Source organism: Diprion similis, chromosome 3 (assembly GCF_021155765.1).
Source record: "Diprion similis isolate iyDipSimi1 chromosome 3, iyDipSimi1.1, whole genome shotgun sequence".
Classification (NCBI taxonomy): Eukaryota; Metazoa; Arthropoda; class Insecta; order Hymenoptera; family Diprionidae; genus Diprion; species Diprion similis.
In genome coordinates this window covers 2424202-2447115 of record NC_060107.1, presented here as the reverse complement: position 1 = coordinate 2447115, position 22914 = coordinate 2424202, and the positions used below count along the sequence as shown (strand labels likewise).

At 38.6% G+C, this 22914-nt stretch overlaps 4 protein-coding genes and 1 long non-coding RNA gene across 7 annotated transcripts; 3 read left to right on the top strand and 2 right to left on the bottom strand.

Annotated features, from left to right (window-relative positions):
• The first annotated feature begins 2220 nt into the window (after positions 1 to 2220).
• On the top strand, positions 2221 to 4662 carry LOC124404784 (nucleolar protein 58). Its single transcript, XM_046879176.1, has 4 exons — positions 2221 to 2395; positions 2567 to 2643; positions 2740 to 4175; positions 4286 to 4662. Exons 1-4 carry the CDS (start codon positions 2351 to 2353, stop codon positions 4450 to 4452), a joined length of 1725 nt encoding a protein of 574 aa, XP_046735132.1. The 5' UTR covers positions 2221 to 2350; the 3' UTR covers positions 4453 to 4662.
• A 3168-nt stretch (positions 4663 to 7830) lies between these two features.
• On the bottom strand, positions 7831 to 16367 carry LOC124404789. Its single transcript, XR_006929028.1, has 3 exons — positions 16358 to 16367; positions 13369 to 13371; positions 7831 to 9349 (listed from the first exon to the last, which is right to left on the bottom strand). It is a non-coding gene; the product is annotated as an uncharacterized LOC124404789 (long non-coding RNA).
• Positions 10056 to 12397, bottom strand: LOC124404786 (fizzy-related protein homolog). Its single transcript, XM_046879178.1, has one exon. It carries the CDS (start codon positions 11609 to 11611, stop codon positions 10133 to 10135), a length of 1479 nt encoding a protein of 492 aa, XP_046735134.1. The 5' UTR covers positions 11612 to 12397; the 3' UTR covers positions 10056 to 10132.
• Positions 13295 to 17125, top strand: LOC124404785 (amine oxidase [flavin-containing] A-like). The gene is made up of 9 exons (XM_046879177.1): positions 13295 to 13520; positions 13740 to 13957; positions 14071 to 14227; positions 14408 to 14523; positions 14739 to 14884; positions 15015 to 15302; positions 15962 to 16186; positions 16560 to 16706; positions 16876 to 17125. Exons 1-9 carry the CDS (start codon positions 13352 to 13354, stop codon positions 16994 to 16996), a joined length of 1587 nt encoding a protein of 528 aa, XP_046735133.1. The 5' UTR covers positions 13295 to 13351; the 3' UTR covers positions 16997 to 17125.
• A 1865-nt stretch (positions 17126 to 18990) lies between these two features.
• Positions 18991 to 22864, top strand: LOC124404787. 3 transcript variants are annotated; one of them, XM_046879179.1, is made up of 6 exons: positions 18991 to 19548; positions 20010 to 20124; positions 21167 to 21334; positions 21433 to 21733; positions 21862 to 22127; positions 22214 to 22864. In XM_046879179.1, the coding sequence occupies exons 1-6, from the start codon at positions 19489 to 19491 to the stop codon at positions 22603 to 22605; spliced, it is 1302 nt and encodes a 433-aa protein (XP_046735135.1). In that variant the 5' UTR covers positions 18991 to 19488; the 3' UTR covers positions 22606 to 22864. The 3 variants fall into 3 exon arrangements, with proteins under 3 accessions (XP_046735135.1, XP_046735136.1, XP_046735137.1); XM_046879180.1 differs by lacking the exon at positions 18991 to 19548 and adding an exon at positions 19665 to 19717; XM_046879181.1 differs by lacking the exon at positions 18991 to 19548 and having other exon boundaries at positions 20016 to 20131.
• Positions 22865 to 22914: the final 50 nt, after the last annotated feature.

Sequence of the window (22914 nt, the reverse complement as noted above, 5' to 3'; positions counted from 1 at the left end):
ACGAAGTCCGTGAAGCTAAATAGTTTCTTCTGATGCGGCAGAAAAAATAATCTCCAAACTGTCGCGGAGGAATAAATTATAAAGAGAAGAAGAGAGAGAACGAAAAAAGGAATTAGCCACGTGGCACATTGACCACGTGGCAGGCGAGTCAGCGGTAGCAAACGGCCGCGTTACGTCACAAAATCCCGTAACGCATACATATGCAATGGACAACGTATGCCTAACCTATCCCAAGTCCACCTACTCCCTTCCAGTCAACCTTTATTTCTGTTTCTTTTTTCTATTCAACATACCAACTCGTATAACTGGCAGGCAATTCAGCTGAACGCAACTTCATTACGCAGATCGGATATCGTCGTTGCGAGATATGCACGTTATCCGCACTCTCCCTCTCTCTCTCTCTCTCTCTCTGTCCCTTTCTCTCTTTGACCCCGCGATCGTGCGTGCGTTAAAAAGAAAAAAAAGAAACCAGTTATGAATGGACGTGGCTCGATAGGTAATTGGTAAAACGTTTGGAGCTGTGTCGGTAAGTATTACCGACGATTGGTAAGTCTGTTTTACCATTTATTGGTAAGATAACAACGTCGATTACACTGAGTTTTTAGTTACTCGCGAATTACCGCTGGGACAGAAAATCCTGTAAGAAAACAGCCTTGTTTTATATTTCAACAATATTCTCTCACTCGATGATGAAGCTTCAATTTTTGTTTCGCAAATATTTTCAACGATTTTCGTAAAACACTCCGAGGGAATTTGACTGTCAATTTGTTTACAAAATGGCAAGATTCTGTACACACAGTCCCTGCTATTTATTGAGGATATGTAAATAACGAAGGCATCTGCGATGACAACAACACAAAATATGCAACCGTCGAAATAATAACAGGCCTTAGAGGGATTTTCTTACCTTGTCTTCCGCATCTCGCTGAGTCTGCTGAACAACAACAACAACAACACGAGAAATGAAGGTCAGGTGATGCCAGGCAACGTGGACAGGTTAAACACTGCAGAAATTGGTCGTATTAACAATAACACACAACGGGTCGACGGCATCGGCATGCTGGCTATTAAGCGACTGGTAATTTTCCACATCGGTTAACACCACTGCCCGCTGACCCGAGATCCGAGATATAATCTATATTGATAAACAACACAAGAACGGATCACGATTGAACTGACACTGCACTCTTTGGCGCGGGAAAGAAGGACGCCGAGGCCGATTTTACCGTGCAGAACTGTTTTAGGGTTTCACGATTTCGGTCATCGTTTGCGTATCACGATTATTCGACGTCGTTCATCGTTCATTTGAGAAGCTTGATTCCATCCGTACGGCGAGACGAGAATTGAAAGAAATCACAACGCAATGACGAAGCACAGCACGACTTATTACATCAACGATACGAAACGAACACTTCGTCTCCGCGGTTACTGGCCTACTAAACCTACAAATTAAACCTGGAATAATACCGACACCAATGACTCGGACCCGCCGACGAGTCGGGAAGAAAATTTGTTACGAATAATTATCCACTCGGTCTAGTGGGCGAAATTACTCCTCCAACAATTTAAACGTAATCACTCGAGTCGAACGAACGGTCACGTGACTCGAACGGTTAACGGCGGTGACGCTCTCTTTCAGATTTCTATCGAACTAGTGTGGATATTTTTAAGTCGACTTTTAGTTGCACATTCTTTTTACCAATCGTAGGTAGATTACCGAGTAGCTAATAAAATTTGGTAATCAGTATAATTAGATCATAAGTAGTTAGGTAGAAGGATCACCTGGATTTTGGACTTGGAGCGTATCTATACTACTGACGGAACCTTCGCGAGTACAGAAGAAAAGGATTTATATATCGCTTATAATCTGTCTCTCTCCCTCTTCACCTGATTGGCTGATACATTTCCTCTCAGCCAATCAAAGGCAGAGTGGGAGGAACGAAGCAGTTCTAATACTCTCTCTCTTTCTCTCTCTCTCTCTTCTTGCCTTCTCGATAGCGGCTATTTATTTTTATCATCGAATGCTGGGTGTCTGATGAATAAATCATAATATTTAGATCTAAGATGTTATTATAAATATGTATTTCACTGTGGTCTCAAGGTTTTCCAAAGCCTAATTAAACCAATCAATCAATCAATCAATCAACGTCGATGGGATGGGTGGCTCCCTCCAGTATTACATGCTCTAAGGTTAAAGAAGACGAAAACCGGATACGCGATTGATACCGCAGCCCGGGCTGCCTCCTTTCTATTCCGCGGCTTATTTTATGCCGACGGTCGCGTGGTTGTAATTTTTGGCAATAATATTTTCAATTGAAAACCGTCAGGAGAGCGTGAAAACCGCACAAGGATGCTGGTTTTATTCGAAACCCCGGCGGGGTACGCTATCTTTAAGGTAAGCTATTATAGGAGCTGCATTTTACCGGAACATAACCAAAACTCAAGTCCGGCCACAGGGACGCACGTGGCTAATGGAGTGAAAATGTTGAAATAAAATTTATGTACTCACCGGAATTGTTTCCACCTTCGAGTTCGTAATTTTCTTTTTTTCTTTCCTTTTCTGTAGCTACTCGACGAAAAAAAACTATCAGAAACAGAAAACCTCTATCATGACTTTGAGACCCCAGAAGCAGCGAGCAGAATGTAAGTATCACTGTAAACATGGAAACTTATTAATCTACGATAATTCTTAATGTTCTGATTGTAAATACGATGTCTGCTTTTCATTTTCCTCCTCAGCGTCAAGCTCAAGCATTTTGAAAAGTTTGCGGATACGACCGAAGCTTTGGCAGCAACAACGGCAGCGGTCGAAGGAAAAGTAAGCAAGTCGTTGAAAAAGATGTTGAAGAAGTATTGCGCCGAGGTTCAGGAGCAATTGGCAGTGGCAGACGCAAAGTTAGGAAATGCCATAAAGGATAAGCTGAGCCTTTCCTGCATCAGCAACACTGCCGTTCAGGAATTGATGAGGTGTATAAGAAGCCAGATGGATTCGCTGTTGACCGGTCTACCGAAGAAAGAAATGACCGCAATGGCGCTTGGTCTAGCTCACAGCCTCTCAAGATACAAGCTGAAATTCTCACCTGATAAAATCGACACAATGATCGTTCAAGCGGTTTGTTTACTCGACGATTTAGACAAGGAATTGAACAACTATGTAATGCGATGCCGGGAATGGTACGGCTGGCATTTTCCTGAACTAGGAAAACTCGTGACTGACAACGTTGCGTTCGTAAAGACCGTGAAGATTATCGGCACCAGAGAAAATACGGCAAACTCAGATTTGTCGGACACGCTACCTGAAGATGTCGAAGAAAAGGTCAAAGAAGCGGCAGAAATATCGATGGGGACCGAAATATCGGACGACGATATTCTCAACATTCAACACCTCTGTGATCAAGTTATAGAGATATCCAGCTACAGGACACAGCTTTATGACTACCTCAAGACCAGGATGATGGCCATGGCTCCGAACCTAACGGTTCTTGTTGGCGAGCTGGTCGGTGCTCGGCTAATTTCCCATGCCGGATCGCTGATCAATCTTGCGAAACATCCCGCATCCACGGTGCAAATTCTTGGTGCAGAAAAGGCACTTTTTAGGGCTCTGAAAACCAAACGAGACACCCCCAAGTATGGACTGATTTATCACGCTCAGCTGGTCGGTCAATCGTCGACGAAAAACAAGGGAAAAATGTCGAGAATGCTCGCAGCTAAGGCGTCGCTGGCCACAAGGGTAGACGCTTTAGGTGAGGATGGCAGCTTTGACCTGGGAACCGAACACAGAGCAAAACTGGAGGCAAGGTTGAGAATACTGGAAGAAGGAAACTTGCGCAGGATCAGTGGGACTGGAAAAGCTAAAGCCAAGTTTGAAAAGTATCACTCATCTTCAGAGGTGAAGCAGTACCCTGCTGCTGCAGACTCGACTATACCGAGTAGCAAGAGAAGGCATTCACAGATTGAAGATAAAAAGCCATTGATAGAAGAGATCGAAACAGCTGCAGAAGGCACTCCCGTAGTGCCACAGAAGAAAAAGAAAGTCAGGGATAGCGTTGGAGAACAAACAGCTGTTGGGACTCCTGGTAGCTCAAAGAAACAGAAGAAAAAAGTCAAGCAGGAAACGGAAGAAGAAGAAGAAATGGCTGCTGTAGAAGTGGAAGAACCGGAGCAAGAAGTTGAAGGTAGAATTACTCTTTTTTCAAGTTAAATGCAAATTAACTTTGTAGCTGAGTTGGAAAATTGTCGTATCATTGAAAAATCTTTTTCATATAACATGACTATTCATTCACAGTTACAGAATCTGCAAAGAAGAAGAAACAGAAAAAATCAAAGGCAAAGATGGATGTAACGGAGGAAGAAGTCGCAGAACAGGTCGAGCCTGCTGCCATAGAACAGGTTGAGGGTCCATCGAGTGAAAAGAAGAAAAAGAAGAAGAAGAAATCAATGCCAGACGATTAACTATTCCTCCAGATATTACGACATGATTGTCAGCGGAGTAACACTGTCGTTACTCTATTAAACTACAAATGTATAATCGCTAACTTGCATACCTTTGCAGCGACATACATTGCTCCTGAGTCACTTTTTTTTTTCTTTTTTTTTTTTTTACCTCCCGTTGTCAACAGCGTATAAAATATTTAAATATCGGATACATATAATATACGTATCTATGAAAGAATTTTGTACAATTTGATCATGAGAGTTAATTTCGCCTGGTGACCGAAGAAGTAAAAGTTGTATAATAAATAGAATTATTCTTGTATTGTTGAAAAATCCGTTTCCATATAATTATAATTGTTCTAAAGGATTTTGTACAATATGTTTGATAAATGAACATACATGAATATTATTTCGAATACATAATTTCTCCTGTTCTTATAAGCAGTACTGCAAGTATTGCATACAATTATAATTCCATGAAAACAAAACGTGTATCTATTTTTTAATAAATCTATTATCAACAACCGCGTGTATTATTATATAAGTCAATATTATTTCGGTGAAAAAGTTTCGACAAAATGAAACGGTGAACAGCAATCGAGGTATAAAAAAAAAAATAAAACTATAATGCATCGAATAATCTGCAAATTTATTGTTAAAATTTTCCGTACCCTTAATTATCTTTTATGGATAATGGTATTATATCTGGTTACAATACAATATTTAAAAAGTATAAAATATGCGGTTGATTTTTATATTATTTTATTTAATTATTATTATTATTATTATTTTTTATTTACTCATGCGTGTCTTATCCTAACTAATTTTTAACATCTGATTTTAATTTTATCTCTATCTGTATTTGTAGTTGAAATTAAATCCTGATTTAATCTGGATTTAACAAATTATATATCACACACACATATTGCATTAAGTCGGGTTGAATGCACTGAAATGAAAAGCTTCTAAAATATGAAATCGGAGAGTGAGATCAATGCAGTTGATATAATATACATCTGTATAGTACGTATTAGAAAGTGCAAACAATAAATGAGATTTTCATTTTAGTTTCGACGCTTTTCTTCCCACCGCATTGCCTACAGACCAGGGTGTGATATAAAATTCAAAAACAATATACATATTGAGGTAAAAAATTGAAACGAGATGAAATTTTTCATTTTCATACCTATAAGATGTGTATACCTATATTAGAGTGGTAAAAAAAAAAACATTTTTTCTTTTTTTTTTTCTTCAAATCCTATCATCTCAAAAGCTTCTCTAAGGTATAAGTTATTATATCATTAAAATAGTCTAGAGTTTGATCAATTTTTTAATAAATACATGCAGTCATTAAAAAAGTTTTCAAAAAGTTAAAAATCATTTCAAACCCATAAAAATTAAGTAAATTATCAATTATTTCAAAACGTTGCTGTATAACTAAACTCCTTAAAATTTAATCAGTAGCGAGTATTCAAAGCTCTTTAACTTTGTACCCGTTAAAATTACGACGAAACTATATCAGTGCTTTTTTTTTTTTTTGTAGAAAATTAAATTTCCTACAAGAATCATTAATACGAAATTCGAGAAAAAAAAAAAAAAAAAAAAAATTTTTTTCGTAGTTTTACTGGATAAAAACATGAAAAAAAAACTTTTTTTACGTGTTATTTAAATTGAAAAATAGAAATTCGTTGAGCTTAATGGAGAATTGAGATATCAAGCTGCGCTTTGGAGGGAATTTTTCTTTATACCTTAGAGAAGCTTTTGAGATGATAGGCAAAAAACTTTTTTTTTTTTAGACCACTCTAGTATATATATAAATATATATATATATGTATATATTTTTTAAATTCTTTTTATCCTATCTAAAAATAAGTCACACTACATTCAAAGCATTTATTGTTTATTCGCTAATAAATTTATCCATACATACATACATATGTTGTTGTACGCATGTGTAATAATATATATGTATCTAAATATTCGATAAATGTATTTAAATAAAGAATTTATAATCACACGTGGGAAAATGGACGACACATGCTCGTATATATAGTAACTATATTACAATAAAAAAGAGTTGTGAATTGCGAGACAATTATCCTTAATGATCATTAATTGAGATTAACATTTAGTCAATTAATGGGTTCTATTCAATGACTTGATGCATTAGCCAAAGTAAATTAGTCATTGTTAACAGTATCTTTATATCCTAAATATGCAATAGCATCGTTTTTAATTGCAATTTATTCAAACGATAGAAATATTGAACGGAATTTTTTTTTTTTTTTTTTTTTTCTTACTCAGTGCAAATAATAATCGTGGCTAATTCTCGAATTGCCATACTGAGTGAAATCAATATAAAATACCGTCTAATTCAAATTCTTGTTTATTGGTTCTTATATGTATTGCATAGAATCTGCATAATATAAATCGCTAATGGATATTTATTTATTATCTTCTCTTGCTTGCAATTTCGTCCACAGATCTTCACTATAATATGAGAGGAACAATTCGTATATAAATTGAATTTCGAATGACTAATATATTTGGCATTGCTTCGAAGACGAGATTGTGGATACTTGTGTCTGAAGCGAAAAATGTTTGTAATTGCAAATTTACTCGTAAGCAGTTTCGGTCAGCGTATATTTACATAACATTTGAAACGAATGGCCAAATATTCATTTCATCATTTCAATGTTAGTCCCTTCCACGCTCTTTGCGTTTTTATAATGAAATCAATAATGCGAAATTGCAAGGTATGACTGAAAACTCTTGAGAGAAATAAAAATTTGACTCTAGTTTAAATTTAGGAGAAGATGAAAGAGAAAAGGAATATAATTAAATTACTGAATTTAATTCTGAAAAGTTTTTTTTTTTTTTTTTTTTTTAAGCTACTATAATGATTAGTGCCAATCAAAATGCCTGCATCTTGTTACAAGCCATTTTTTTTCTAGCAATACTTGAATAATATCCAAAATTGTACCTCGTTCAAATATCTGAGGAAATGAATAATTCTTTTCTTTTTTGTTTGTTTGTTTGTTTGTTTGTTTTTTTTTTTTTTCTTTTTCTTATTATACACGACAGTGAATAGATAACTATAATATATTAGTTTTTCTTTATATAAATTAGTAAATTCATGTTTCAGTTTAAATTTGTACAAATGACTTGACTTTGCAAAAATATTAGGATATAAGTGTTCATTTTTCTCATTTTTCGTTCGTAGTTTTTTTTTTTTATTTTTTTTTTCTTTATGTGTCCCTTTTTCAGATATATAGTAGATTATCGAGAAGTATGAGGAAAGAAGAAGAAGAAGAAGAAGAAAAAAAAAATGATTATAAAAAAAATATATATATATATATATTATTTTTCATAATAAGCATAAATGATGTATCTAAATTGAGAAAACAAAAAAAAAAAGAGGGATAAAAAATGAAAACACATTTTCTAAGCAACTATATAATTCATAATTTAGAAATATAAATCCCCTCGACAGGAGGGGCAAGGAAAACAGCCTTCTAGTGTCTGTATAAATTTTTAAGGGGTCTGACTGGCCAGCCTGCCAATACCCGAGCGGACACAGCACATACGTTACAAGAAAGATTAAAAACACATAATATGAATAATCTGCCCTTTTAAGAAACTACAACCAACTGAAAAGAGAGAGACACAGGAAAAAAAAAAAAAAAGGAAAAGAAAAGCGGGATAAAGAATCGAAAAAAAAAAAAAATATCTACACATTAGGGGCTCCTCGCCCAAAAATTGTTACACGAATTTTATCCTAAAGTAAGCTAGATTCTAAGAAACATAAATAAAAATTTGTAAATAAAATAAAAAAATAATATTAATTCTTCATTTCCCGGCTGTACGACGTCAAAATAAACGTGAGCGAAATGACTTTGAAAAATACAAAAAAAAAGAAATATGCTTGAAACAAAATGTACATATATGTACATATATATATTTATATATACTCATATATATATATATGTATCTATATATCCTAAATTAATGGCCCGAGCTTAAACTGTATACGAAATGTCTTCCGCAAACATATCGGCCGATCACAGCGTGCTATAAAAATATATATGTCCCAAAGACGTAAGTGCTTCCTAATAAGGTAATAAGGTAGTAGTAATAATAATAATATTATAATATAATAATAATAATAATAATAATAGTGATAGTAATAAAGTTTGTCCAAAAATAATCGACAATTTAGTACTTTGTACTGACAAAATTACAAATGACACTCCGCTACAAGATTGTCGTCTGAATATTTTTCTTACTCGGAAGAAAACAAAAGTGAAAACTAAATTCTCCGATCTCAATATTTTTTAAGCTTTAGTTTATGTTACACGTACCGACGAAATTATTTTCCTCTAAAATTGAGCTGTTCAATTACGGTACAGCGATGATTCTAATATCCATACTTGTTGGGTACAGTATAAAAAAAAAAAAAAGAAGATAATTTACACAATTTGTGCGTAGTAAATAGATGCACATATAATATACAATATATAAAGCGTAAATTTATTGAACGCCTGCAGTTTGCTTTGGTATTTCTCTTCTTGAAAGGGCAGATTCGGTGTCGACTGTAATAATGACTTATTGCACACAAGGCTCGGCGTGTTGCAGGCTGCATATAATATATATATATATGTGTATGTATATGTGTGTGTGTGTGTGTGTGTGTGCGTGTGTGCTGTATGAACTTACTCTAGTATGTGGTGTATTGTAATATTTATCTAAAAAGCCTGGATCCATACTCACTGCGATTACACAGCTCTGGCGCACCCATACTTTTGTGTATAACATTCATAGATTTGGGGTTTTTTTTTTGTTATTAGAAAATAGAATTTAGAGATGCCCATGCTGACTTTTTCACGTCAACTCTTCAAATCCATCATTTCTAGTTCTCGAAAAAAAAAAAAAAAAAAAAAAGCTGCGAGACTCTAGAGATTTTCGTTTCGCAAGACAAATTGTAATTTTAAAAACATGCTACGGGATATTTGAATACTATACTACTGAAGTTGAATTTCATATAATCGTCAATGAATTACAACAATTGAAAGAGTGTAATAAGAAAAAAATGTTTTCGATATATCAACGGCAACATTTTACACTCCCGCTTCTGAAAAATTCTGAAGTACATTTCAATTTCTCAGGCGACATGTGATGTAATTTTGAGATCTCTCGAAACGAACAATAAGAAATAAGAAAATTAAGACACGAATATCAGATTAGATACGAAACAGATTTGAAGAGTTAATAAGTAGCAAGAATGTATGAGAAAGAAAGAAGAATACGAATGAAAACCAAATCGAAAATTCTTCATTCTATCGCTAAGCACCCAAATATACATATACACACGTAATACATACCCATATACATAATACTGTATACGTGTATATATCATGATTACTAATTTTGCATGATTTACAACCGATATATATATATATATATAAATTTATATATGTATATACAATATATATGTATAATTTGCAATCTATCGTATATTGCATATACATATTATACATATACATACATAAATACATAATGTTCTTGTATAACATACGAATATGTACATTGGATGATAAAAAAAGGTGTAAAGGAAAAAAAAAATAAAAAAAAAAAAAAATCAGAAGTACAAGTAATATCTATCAGCTACTTACTACTACCTATTACTCCGAACAAATATTTACCTAATACTGGTAAATAAATTCAGTACAGACTTGTTCTCCTTTTGGCTTCTCGCCTTACTAAAAACATTCCAAAATCGCAAAGTCTCATCGCCAGCACCGGTCACAATAGCCTCGCCATCAGGCGACATAGCAAGATACAAAACTCTGTACGAATGACCGGTGAGCTTAGCGACTTGTGTAAGACTCGGGTACTTCCATACCAGAATTTGGTTTTGAGAATATCCGTGTGTACTGACGAGCTCCGAGCTGTGTTTACTCCATGCCAAATTGCAGACCTGAGATCCGGTGTCGACGCACTGCATAGGCTGACCGGTCAAAGTGTTCCAGAACCTGATGCACCTGTCCGCCGTACCTCCACCAGAAGCGAGTAGACCGTGATGATGAGGAGACCAGGCGATCGCCTTGACGGCGGCTAAATGTTCTGTGTAGGTCTGAACCGGCGACAGGGAATGAAGATTCCACACGTACAAACGGTTGTCGTTACCTCCGGAAGCCAGGTACTGATTATCGGGGGACCACTTCAATCCGCAGACCTCCTGACGATGAGCTCCGAGTCTTCGTTCCCCGACGACACTCGGCGTTCTAACATCCCTCTGGAGAATCAATCTGTCCCTGCTTCCCGACGACAGAACTTCACCGTTCCAAGCCAACGCTCCGACCCTCGCGCTGTGTCCCTGTAGCTTACTGACCTGTTTATTAACGGCGACATCCCAGACCTGAATGTAGCCGAGATGAGTGCCGACGGCGACAAGGTTCCCCCTTTCGTTCCAGGCTACGGATGTAACGCTGTTGTTGTCGCTGGAAAGGTCGCAGAGCCGTGTGACTTGACTGGTGCATGCGGACCACAGATAGACGCAACTTCCGAGGCCGACGCTGAGGACGTTTTGAGAAGACCAGTCAACCAAGTTCAGGTAAAAGTCGTCCTGGAGTTCAGGGGCGTCGAGAACCTTGAAAGGTATCCGAGAGATCTTTCGAGTCGCCTTCCGAGGCGAACGAAGAAGTTTTTGGCTCTTGGAGCTAAGCGGAGACAGCGAGTAAGGCGAGCTCTGGTCCAGCAGAGTTCGATCCTTTGTCGGTGTCGTGTACTTGAAAAGATTCTTACTCGCCAAGGGTGAAAGGACTCTGCGTTCCTCGCACTGGCCCTTAACGTCCTCGATGCTGGCTCCCAGGAGTTCGTTTTTTAGAAGACAAGAATACGCGATACCGTCGCGACTCGCTTCGCCGCTTTCTCGCGTTTTCTTTGCCACAAGCCCGGCTCTGCCGCCCTCTGATATCATGGAGAAGGTTGTCTGCCAATTGTTGCCCGACCGGGTAGGTATAAAACGGTCGAAACTGTTGTTCGTAGCTTTCGTAGGTGAGAAATAAACGGGCGTTCCGGAGCCCGAGTTCGCACCGTTGCCCATCATCGTCGTTCCATCTATCGCGATATCATTATTAGGCTTCAACAGTCGCTTCTCGTATTCGTGATTGAACATTTTTTCCCCGCACAATTGAATGTTGTGTTTCTTGTTTTTAGTTTTTTTTTTCCTTTTCTTGGTTAACTCTTCCTTTCCGCTTTTTTCTTTTACCAATTCAACACAACGACAATAATAATAATAACAATAAAAATAATGATAATAATATATGTTAATACCTACGCACTTCACACACAACAACCGATTACCACATACTCGTGCGCCTGGCACTTTTTTTTTGTTTTCAGGAACGTGTGTGTTTTTTCTCTTCACTTCTCGATTTCCTTCTTTTCTCTCGCTTTCTCTCTCTCTCTCTCTCTCTCTCTTTCTCGCCAACGCACGCACTTTAATCGGTTGTAATAGTACTGTTTCGAGGCATATTTTCACACACTACGTATCAGTTATATTTTCACGCAATTTTATCCACCCGTTGTTACTAATTCAGCCGACCAGCCAGCCAGCACGATGTCCATTCGATTCGATGTCACCGCGGTATGAATATCTATTTTCTCTCGTTGCTCTTTAACTTGTTGTGTGTGTGTTTTTTTTTCACTCTTTTTTACTCGAGTCGTGCAAGTTACAACTCGTCCAAGTCGTAACGCGGACTGCCGCTGCTGCTGCTGCTGCTGGCTGCAAACTACGGCTCTACGCTGCGTGAGGCTCACACAGCGTATCGTCTTGTCTTCTTTATTTCACCACCCAACATGAGGCAGCCTGCGAGCTAGAGAAAGATGAAACTAACTTTTCACCCGTGCTTAGAGTCTAACCCGACAGGGGCGCGCGGACTGCTGTGGCGAGCTTACTTCACGCCGGTTGAGTTCATCGGAACAGCGATCGGGTAGAGGGAAGAGGACGGGCAAAGGGGGGGAATCACGCAAGCCTTGACTCATGGGTTATGGAGTTACCTAGAGTCGCCGCCTCACGGCCGCGCGTGAATTTCAACTACTTCGTCGCATCCGCGCCATTGGCGTAGGCTTCGATCGGCGTGTTCGGAATAATTGCCCGCGTCGTTGAAATTTCAGATTCCTAGATCTTCGTTCAGTATCGCAGTATGATTACGTTTTATTTTCTTAAACATTATGCGATTATAGTGGAACTGTGAACGGTTATTTCGAATTACTATTTTATTCATGATTTTATTCAAGAAAAACAGATACATTGCAATAATTCTCATTGGTTAGGTACGAAGTACGGCTTCAAAGCATCTCGTGATAAAAATAATCTTTTGATTTATTACAAGAACACCTTTACGAACAAATATCATTCGACTTTATCATGGGCCAAGGATGGAAGTGCCTATATAACCATGAAATAGTTAAAGGCAGCACATTTCGTTTTCCGTATGTTTGCAAATTTTTCACATTTTAGATATCGGTACGCCATTGGGTGATTTCATTGTATGTTCCAATGCTGTGGCGGTGATTGCGATTACGCATGGGGAACAAAACTCTCCCTTGGGAAGAATTACTGCTATCGGGGTATATCGGGAAATTAACGGTATAGACTATCTTACGAAGGATTAAGGAGTGGTATGTGGTCCCACAAAGGACTCGACTTCTGTGTTCGGAAAGGGTTCCGCCTATGGTTCAAATAATTCGGTAGCAAGTAGTCCCGCCTTTCTGATTCCTGGCCCCTGATAATATTGACACGCTAATCACATCGATTGTAGCCATGATTAGATCCCTAGGATAATTTATCTGGAATTAATTCGCATTGAAGAAGTTACAGATAAACGTAGTGATTGTTGAGTGCAGCTGAGCAATGGCAAACAAGACGACTTCCTACTATCTGAACGATCCTGCCTACCCAAAACCAGACGATTTTGATTACAACGTGATCATTGTTGGGTCCGGTATTGCCGGGCTTTCGGCTGCCCATAAAATAGCCGAAAAAAATTGCGGTATTACCGTTCTGGTGCTCGAAGGTAGCGGTAAGTTTTAAGATCCATGCGAACCGATTTCACAGACAGCCGTATTGTGTTCGACGGAATATTGATCGCCGAAAAAAAAAATCAGACACAAAACTTCAACTACGTGGAGTTCGGTATGAAATCGGTGATAAGGATAGTGATATGTATATTAAATGTCGGTAAACATAAGAATCAAGTATAGTATTCTGCCCAGTGATAATCTCGTACAACACTGCGCAGATAAAATCGGGGGAAGACTTGCCGTGTCAGGTGTAACGAAGGGGTTTTTTATCGACAACAGACAGAGGCACATAAACAGGTTGATAAGGGAACTGGGACTGACGTCGGAGTACAGAAAACCAAGCAAAAACGAAGACAGGATTTACTACTCTCGAAGTGGCCCAATCGTCGTTCGACGAGAAAAGATGGTCGACGAAATCGACGACTTCGTCAAAAGGGTATAATTAGCTGAAGAAGGGCGAAATTAGGGCTTCGTTTTATCTCATAAATTCTACGAGAATCGGGTTACTAATCGTGTCATACATTATACTACACGAAGATGCGTTTTCAGCTGGACCAGACCTTCCAGTCCTCCAAGCTTAAGATGTGCGCGGATTATCCCGAGGCGAAAAAATTGGCCAGAATGAGCTTCGACGCTTTAATCGACGACTGTATAACTGGCTCCGAAGCCCGAGAACTCATGAAAGCAATCGTTTTCTCTATCTGCGGTAAGCTAGTCTAAGTTATCGCGGTTCAATGCGCATTTTCTATGATCATTGTATAGTATAACACAGTCGAGTGGGGTGATGAAAATTTTCCGGATCGGTAGTAGACCGCAGTTTCCGGTCGAAGATACAATACCGAATCCAACTTTTCCTTGTACAAATAAAGAAACCGTTCACTCGCAGGACTAGAAGCCGCCTCCGTTTCAACTCTCTGGTTCATCGCGATGGCGATTGGCGCAGGCGGGTTAAAACGGAGGATGAAATTCGCCCTTGGAAGCAACCAGAGGAAATTTATCTCGGTATATTAATCCTTTGAAGCATAAATTTTTCCTTGCACTCAAAATCCTTGAAACTGGGTATATATTTGAGAAATCTCGAGGTCACTGATTTAAAAAATGAGATTAGATCTGAAAAAAAGTGTCTCGATACGAGACGCTGTGTCACAGAGGGTTAATTACCAACTTAAGAAAACGAGGATTGTACTTTAAATTCTGATTTCCGAATGCTTCCCAAGGGTGGAGCCGGAGAAATACTCAAGGAACTCTGGCGGAAGGCGGTTCACGACGAGGGGACCAAAATTCAAACCAACAGCCTCGTCGAGCTGGTAGAATTCAACGACGTTTCTGCCTACGTGTCGATTCTCAACGGCGAACAATACAAGTTGTGACACAGACTTAGCATCGATATTATATCTAAAATCTATATAATCACGGCTTTGCTTGTTCGAAGTAGCAAATGAATGAATGAACGAATAAATGAATGAGGTAGATATTCTGTCCTCTCCGTTAAGATGCGAGTACGTGATCGTTGCTGTGCCGCCACCAGACAGTTTGAAAATAAGGATTCTTCCAGCGAACGAAGAAGTGTTAAAAAATCAAACATCTCACGAGCCTGGAAGGGCGACTTTCTTCGTTGCAAAATACGACGAGGCCTGGTGGTTGCGGAGCAACTACAGCGGGGATATTCTGGGCTCGATAGAGAATCCGAGCGAGCTTCGAATCGTCTACGAAGCGACTTGCCCGCCCGATTTATCGCCAGCCTTTTTGGCGGGCTTTTTGAAAAGAAGTAACGACGAAAATAAGGTGTGCGATAAAAATGTGACGACGGCGAAATCTCGTCGACCGCTTTTCGAAGGCGCGTGTGATCCGACCGTCATTCATATGTTCATCGAAGCGTTCAGCGGTATCCGCATTTATAATATGCGAGGTGGATATTATATCCATGCACGGTTTATGTACCGCGGATAGAAGTCAGAGGCGATTGCCGGAGACGTGATACTCGATTCGTTTCTTTTCACTTCTGGTCGATTTTTTGCTCGTGCAGTAGACTATACCAACCGGTTAGGATGGGCTAGACGAGAACGACGACGACGACGACGAAGGAAGACGAGACGACGAACGTCGACCGCTTTAACACTTTTTACGTTTTATTGATGAAAACCAAAGTGAAACAGTCGAGAAAAAAATAATTAAAAATAAAGAATCCATCGATATACATAGATAAGTATAGGAAGGGGGCGTAACAAAAACGCGAAGGAAAGCAAAAGAAATATCGCTCTCGGCGTAATTACACGGGAGCAAGATCTCGACCGCTCGATCGGAAATCCTAGATCCATACCGGGTTCAGGAGTATATCATTTGTATTTTGTATCTAAAATAAAACTAACCAGCGTTCATCGCGGGGAAGAAAATAAAGAAAAATAGTTCAATATACCCTTAATTTTATCCACCAACAGATGACCTCCCATCCTCTCGAGGCGCTGCGAAACTGCTGGACGAGGACGGTTCGGGGTGCGAATGGATCGGCCCTTCCATACTCGACGATGTTCAAGCACTACGCGGAGTCTAAATGGTCCGAGGAAGAAGAAGCCTTGGGGATGAACCGAGGCGGTCAACCTATGAGCGTGATGAGACCTTGCCACGTTAATAATCACCTAAACCCAATGCTGAGACCGCATGAAAGGTGCGTTGGATGATTTCAGCAATGCGAAACTGCAGAGAAGCTCTTTTTTTTTGCTCAAATAAAATTCCCTGACGTTTTCCCACGAAACTGATAAGTAATGTTGGACAGTTTTCATGACAACAAGTCCCAGAAGTTGTGCTCCTTAAGTACATAAATTTGGATCTATAAGACAACAAATATCACCATTTCCAAAAGCTAGTTCAAATGATTTTACGAAGCATATTAGCTGAAGTTTGAAAACGATTTGTAAAAAAAAAAAAAAAAATTATGTTTTTCCTTATGGCCCATCATAATTCCTCGACTATTCCCGGTTTTTCCGGTCTCTCGCCACCTAAATGAGCTTGATTTGTGCTGACGATTTGAAATGAAACAGGGTTTACTGGGCGTGCAGCGAGTACGCGCAATTTTGGCCAGGAACGATGGACGGCGGTGTTGAATCTGGAGAATACTCGGCGTGTTCGATCCTGTACCAGGTTCGTCCGCAGTCCCTGAACAGTGAGGAGCTGCGTTTTGTAACACCGTGAGTTTGCTGTATATTCACCCGTGATCCATAGAGATGGTGGATACATGTATACCTATACAAGGTCTATGATGTACCTACACGAGATGCAGGATACAAGGTTGACGACGTGCGTCGACCTTCGAGGAATTTCAAGGGAATCAAAGACCGTGACGTTACGACTTTTCAGGAAGACGGCGCCGGTTGCTGCCAGGAAGAACGATCTGCCTCTCGACTTAGTTGCACTCCACTTTGTCACCGCGGGGATCGTAACCGCGATTTTAATCATCTACTGCAAACCGGTTAAATAAACGCGAAATCGCACGAGTCTCCGGTTTATATGTATGTGTATGTATACGCACATATTTATTTTTTTACTCTCGCTGTTGGAGAAAGAGCAATAAAAAGGCACGGTGTGCGGTGCAGGCGTAAGAGGTTGAAAAAAAATAAACACATAACTGTGCGTAACGATTGTGCTCGCTGTTCCTTGTGTATTTATAATACAGACATAAGCGTACGGGCATTGATTCATAGGTCTGTATACAATATTGGAATTCGATAGTAAAAATTTAGTAGTAACGGTTTTGTTTTTATTTATTCATTTATTTATTTATTTTTTTCTTCAGTATCTCTGAAGCCGCGCTGCTACGTTACTTTTGTCTTATAGCCTGCAGCGTGATATAGGTATATTATTATAATTGTATAAATTAGCGATGGAATTATTCAAATCCTTTCATCCTCGTGAGGGTAAATGAAAATGAGATATAAAAAACGGCGGAACGCAGTTTGTGAAAGAGGAGTAGAGTAGAGACCGAGGAGATCGGAGATCGTAACAGCTAGAGTCGTGTTGCGATTCGACGTACGGGTTTTACTACGAACCCACTACTACGCTGGGCATCTCCTCGCTCCTCCCCCTCCTCCACCCTCCGCATAATACTTATCTTTGAGGTGAAAGAGAGACGAGACGATCGGAGAGCGGTCGTGCGGAAAAAAGAAAGGTCGAAGAAAAGAGTAATAAAATAAACCGCGAGAATTCCATCGTAACGTATAGTAAGATTCCACGAAATATTCGCCGACCTACAACCCGCCTCTCTCAACTCTGCACACACGTGTGTAGGCCTATAGTAGGCCCCTTGTTTGACCGGTTCTTAATACTTAACTTACGTGAAAAAGAAGCTTACAAAACGTGCCGATCACGCCAAGATCCGTTGAAGAATTTGAATATCGACGCTGAGATTCGCGCGCCGCCGAAGTTCACAAACTAAGTGTGTATGTATGTACATCTGTTACTGTGTCAGGTCATAAACTCTATAATAGATCATACGAATCATATTTGCATGGGCGGTACTATTTTCCTCAATGAAATCGATCGAGACGGATTATCCAAAAAATATAATAATAATATAATGACAATATGAAGGGTCAATAGCTGCTTCTACGCTTTATGCATTAGTATATAGAAAAGGTCCAATTAACCACTTAACTGGCTAGGCATCATAAAATAATTCTATGTTTCTGGTGTTTCAGGTGAATATTTACTTTTGGAAGCCTGTGAAGCATTAAAGTACTTTTGAGATGAAGAAATTTTTTTTTTTTTTTTTATCTATGTATCTATCAAACTATCTAATCAATTTTTCTTTTGAAAAACATTGAATAGTAATATTTTTGAGTCCAAATACACAATTTCAAGAATTACCGAGTTATTTGTTCTAATATAAGCTATATTTATACTGTATAATAAATAAATCACATTGACTTGATAATTCTTGAAAATGCGTATTTGGATTCGAAAATAGTGTTATTCAGTATTTGTCGAAAGAAAAATGGATCCCGAAAAAATAATTCTAGTTTGCTTTATGACGCCATTGAGAAAATGATAAAATATTTGGCAACTTCGAGGGCTCAAAGGTGTACGAATACACGGAAAAATAAATTTTTACGGTGATAATCAGATTCCTTGACATAAAAAATACTTAAAACATAAGCTCTCAAAAGTGAATATTCACTTGAGACACCCAAAAACAGTGAATACTTTATGACGCCATTTTGCGATATTCTCGACGCCGCTATGACGTCTTGGGAGTTAACAATAAGTTGTTAATCAGTCGATAATTTGAAGAACCCATCGAACCCTGTCGAAGTCTGAAGTTCAATTTGAAATACATTCTGAGGCCGGCTGGGGACTGGCTGATTGCCGGCAGTTTTTGATACAGTGAGATACAAAGTCTCTCGTACGAATGTCCGAGAGACGATTATTGTTGGGCAATAATGATGCCACTTGTTCCAACGATAAGCGTGATGCTCATTATAAAGCGGTTGGGGTGCAGTTATCGCGTGTCGTGCCGCCGTTGATATACAAGTTAAACGATGATTAACGGTGATGCGCATTTGTAATGTGAGTTTAATATTCCCGGGGAAATAGAATAATAGTGAATAAAATACGATGCGTGAGTAAATGATCCTGTATGCTGATAAGAAACGTGTTATACACGAGTACCGAGTGTTTTCTTTTCTTTTTCTTTTTCTTTTTTCGGCAACTTGAGATAGTTATTCGAGTGTCGCTCTCTCGCCTCCGAGTGTAACCAACGATAAACAAATTTATATCGCAAGATAACATCCCGGATTCCTGCCAAACTGCACAGGGCTGACGAACAGCTGGCCAATTACTTTTGCAAACTGTGATAACGCTAAATTAATCGCTATAACTTCCACGACCTACGGATAGTTCTGCAACGAGACGTCGAGTCAGTGCGAATTAGCTCTGCTTCTTGCACCACGCGATTTCCTTTTTTTTATACGAGCCATGGATAAACGCGACCTGCCAGGATTTGCCGAGGAAATCAAAGACTTGGAATTTAATGGAGTGAGTTGTTGCACGATCAGGAGAAAAATATTTATTATTAGTTAATTTTAGGATGACTTTCAAGAAATTTACTTTTCAGAATTAGTGTATTTTTTTTTTTTTTTTTTTTTTTTTGATAACGGTTTACTAAATTTCGGACGAAGTCATGAAGATGCGAATTAATCATTTGGTTGTAAACATGAATCGTTATTACAGTAACGTTACTACATAACTTCATCCTTATACGATTTTTACGACAGAGTCAAAGAACTCAGAAATTTCATCTCGTTCTTCCTCCTTCTATTCTCCTTCTTTCTGTTCTAGCTAGACAAATTCTTTTTATCGCATTAAAATTTGCCATAGTTTTAAGAATGATCGTATTCATCTTCTTAATTGAGCCGGTGTTTTAATTTTTAGTTTGAGTTTTTAGTCTCCTATTTTTTAACCGTCTTTCTGACGTTCGACGATTGTTCTTTTTGCAGTTTCTCGACTGGTTTGTGGCTTTCAACGATGTTACCGTGATGTGGAAGGCTCAACCAACTTACATCATGGTGCAGGTGTTGTGCCTAGTCGGTGGCCTTATCACCCTTCTCCATGGTAACCAGTGTGTCGTGTTTTAATCAATTTTCTCCCCTGCCAGAGTATTGCTTATTACGCAACCGATGTGTACGATATACATATAGCTTCGCAAAAATAGATGAGAATAAAAAGTTCAAACTCATTTTGATGGAACATCATTTTTGGGGAACATTTTATGCTCTGGATCCATTAGAAGAATATAAACTGTAATTATGCAAAGATAAGATGCACGGTTGCACGGAACCACTTAAGATCTGCTCGTTTTTTTATTCCATTTCTTAAGAGGTGTTAATTGGTGTCGAAGATTCCTTCTCATAAAAGTAAAAAATTAAATGCGATCACGAAATAAAAAGGAACGTAAAAAGTGATTCAAACGAGAAATTGCAAGAAGACATAAATTTTTAAATTCGAATTTACATAGCCAGACTTCTGTCTTTCTTGATTATAAAATTGCAAGAACCCTGAACTAAACGTTCGAATTGTAAATTACAGGATATTTAAAAATTCTCGATTTTATCCGAAAAATATATGTAACCATTAAGGTGGCCCTTATTTGGTGATGAGAAATTTTTTTATTGGGACGCCCCCCAGATGTGTTTCAAATCGTTAAAAAAAAATTTATGTAAAGTTTCAAGCCTCTAAGTCACCTGGAACACGTGCCTCTAAGCTCCGAAAGTCTTGACTGTATAATATATGTACTTCTTATAACCAGTTATTTCGTTTTGTACGACTTTGGTATAAACTGAGAGATTGATTTGAAACTTGACAGAGTTGTTGCTTGTAATAATAGAAACTTTACACAGATTTTTTTTAACGATTTCAAACACATCTGGGATGGCGTCCCAATAAAAAATTTTCTGACCACCAAATAAGGGCCACCCTAGTAGCCATTCTATCCTCTCTTGGAGAGGAGTCTAAAGTAACCGTAGGAAGGAAAAACAATTAATAAACTCTATACTAAAGCCTGTGTGGAAATTGATTTAAATATTTTTTTAAACTCCATGAAAATCTAGCAGCAACAGTTCAACAAATTTTTATATTCACTTTAATATTTTCGTAGCATTGAAAAGCGGACGTCGCTACGTGCATTTATGGGTGAGTATTATACTCCATGGAATAGTTGTAGAGGCGATTAGCTACAACCTCCCAGACATCGACAACTTTTGGCATTCCCAGACACCGATAATTCTGATTGGACGGCGTTTGCCGCTCCATATAATCTTGGTGTGTGAGTATGAAGTTGGAGGAACCAGTTTGTTTTTCCTCGATACTCTAACTTTCACGATCGAAGTAGAATTTTTGAAAAATTCTTACCAAATCTTCCAGATGTTGTATTCATATACAACGCGTCCATCGCTGCGAAGCAGCTGCGACTGCCTGCTTGGAGCGAACCATTCGCCGTAGGCCTGATAACAGTCCTCATTGATATTCCTTATGACATAGTCTCTGTCAGATTCCTTCACTGGTCCTGGCACGCCACTGATCCAAACATATACGATCGGCACTACTTTGTTCCTTGGAACTCGTATTACTTCCACGCAGCATTTGCCGCAAGCTTCACATTCTTCTTCCATGGAACGAGACGTCTCTTTACAGAAAGCAAAGAACAATGGACGGCCAGCAAGTCGTGAGTAAAATTTTCACCGTGTACTTCACCTCATCAATAATGATTTCGCGTCTCCTTCATCTTGTTTTCTCAATCCGTGGTGCAAAATTACTGGAAAGATTGAATCTTTCTATTCGTACTCTTGGCAGCTGCTTCAAGGAAACTGTGTGCACTGTGCTACCAGCTTTACTCGGTATGCCTGGCGGAGTACTGCTGTTCTTGCCTCTTTACCATCCTCTCCACGACCACTACGGCATTCATTCGGAAGTGACTTTCTTCTTTCTATTTACTGTATTCCTGGTTCTCGCATGGAGCGGCGACAGGAGTAGCTTGAAAAAAAATTCCATCGTCAGTAAAAGAACAATCGACTATATAATCCCAGTATATTTGCTGGTGTATTACTCGTTATTCCTCGGTAAGTGACGCCACGATTATCTATTACTTTTTGAAAATCACTTATGCAAGCGTCAAATTAACATGGCAATTGTTTCTATCATCTAGGTTTAACAATTATTGGCGATCCCTCTAAGGAAGTATCTATTGGTTTCCACGAGCGCATAGGTCCATGTGACGAAATAGTCGGAATCACGTCTGCTCTCGGCCAAACCCTCTACAAGAATAAATATCTGTGCACAGATAATAATCAAGAAGATTACATTGGTTGGAATTGTTTACCAGGAGGGAAGCCGCCGCGTCACGGTTCACATTGGTACACGGCATGCGGAACTCCCTTGAATAATCGAACTGAATACATCACAGTTCTTTTAACAATTTTCATAGCTGCTTTCGCTGTTTTTACTAACAGTTTTCTCTGCGGTAGCAAAAACGGCAAAGCACTTGATGCTAAGCAAACAAGTCAGGTGATAAGTTCGAAAAAGGTCAAGAAAAACTAGAGCTATTAGATCTGCTCAACGTATTCAGATTAATCTCTTCAGAGCTGTCGAGATAAGTGATAAAAAGTCGTCTGACAACAACAAGCCATTGATTATTATGTAACGATCATCAACGCTTATAATTGTCAAGAAATTGCTAAAATTAGGTGGAACAAGTTTCACCAATTTTCGCATCCTGCTGTACCCTATCTAGTCGCCAAGCTTATTGTACTTTCAGATTTTTGCTGTTAAGATTAATCAATAAAGTATCTTCTTCAAATACTGTCAAACATTTATTTCAATCACTATTAAATGTTTATGCATCAATGT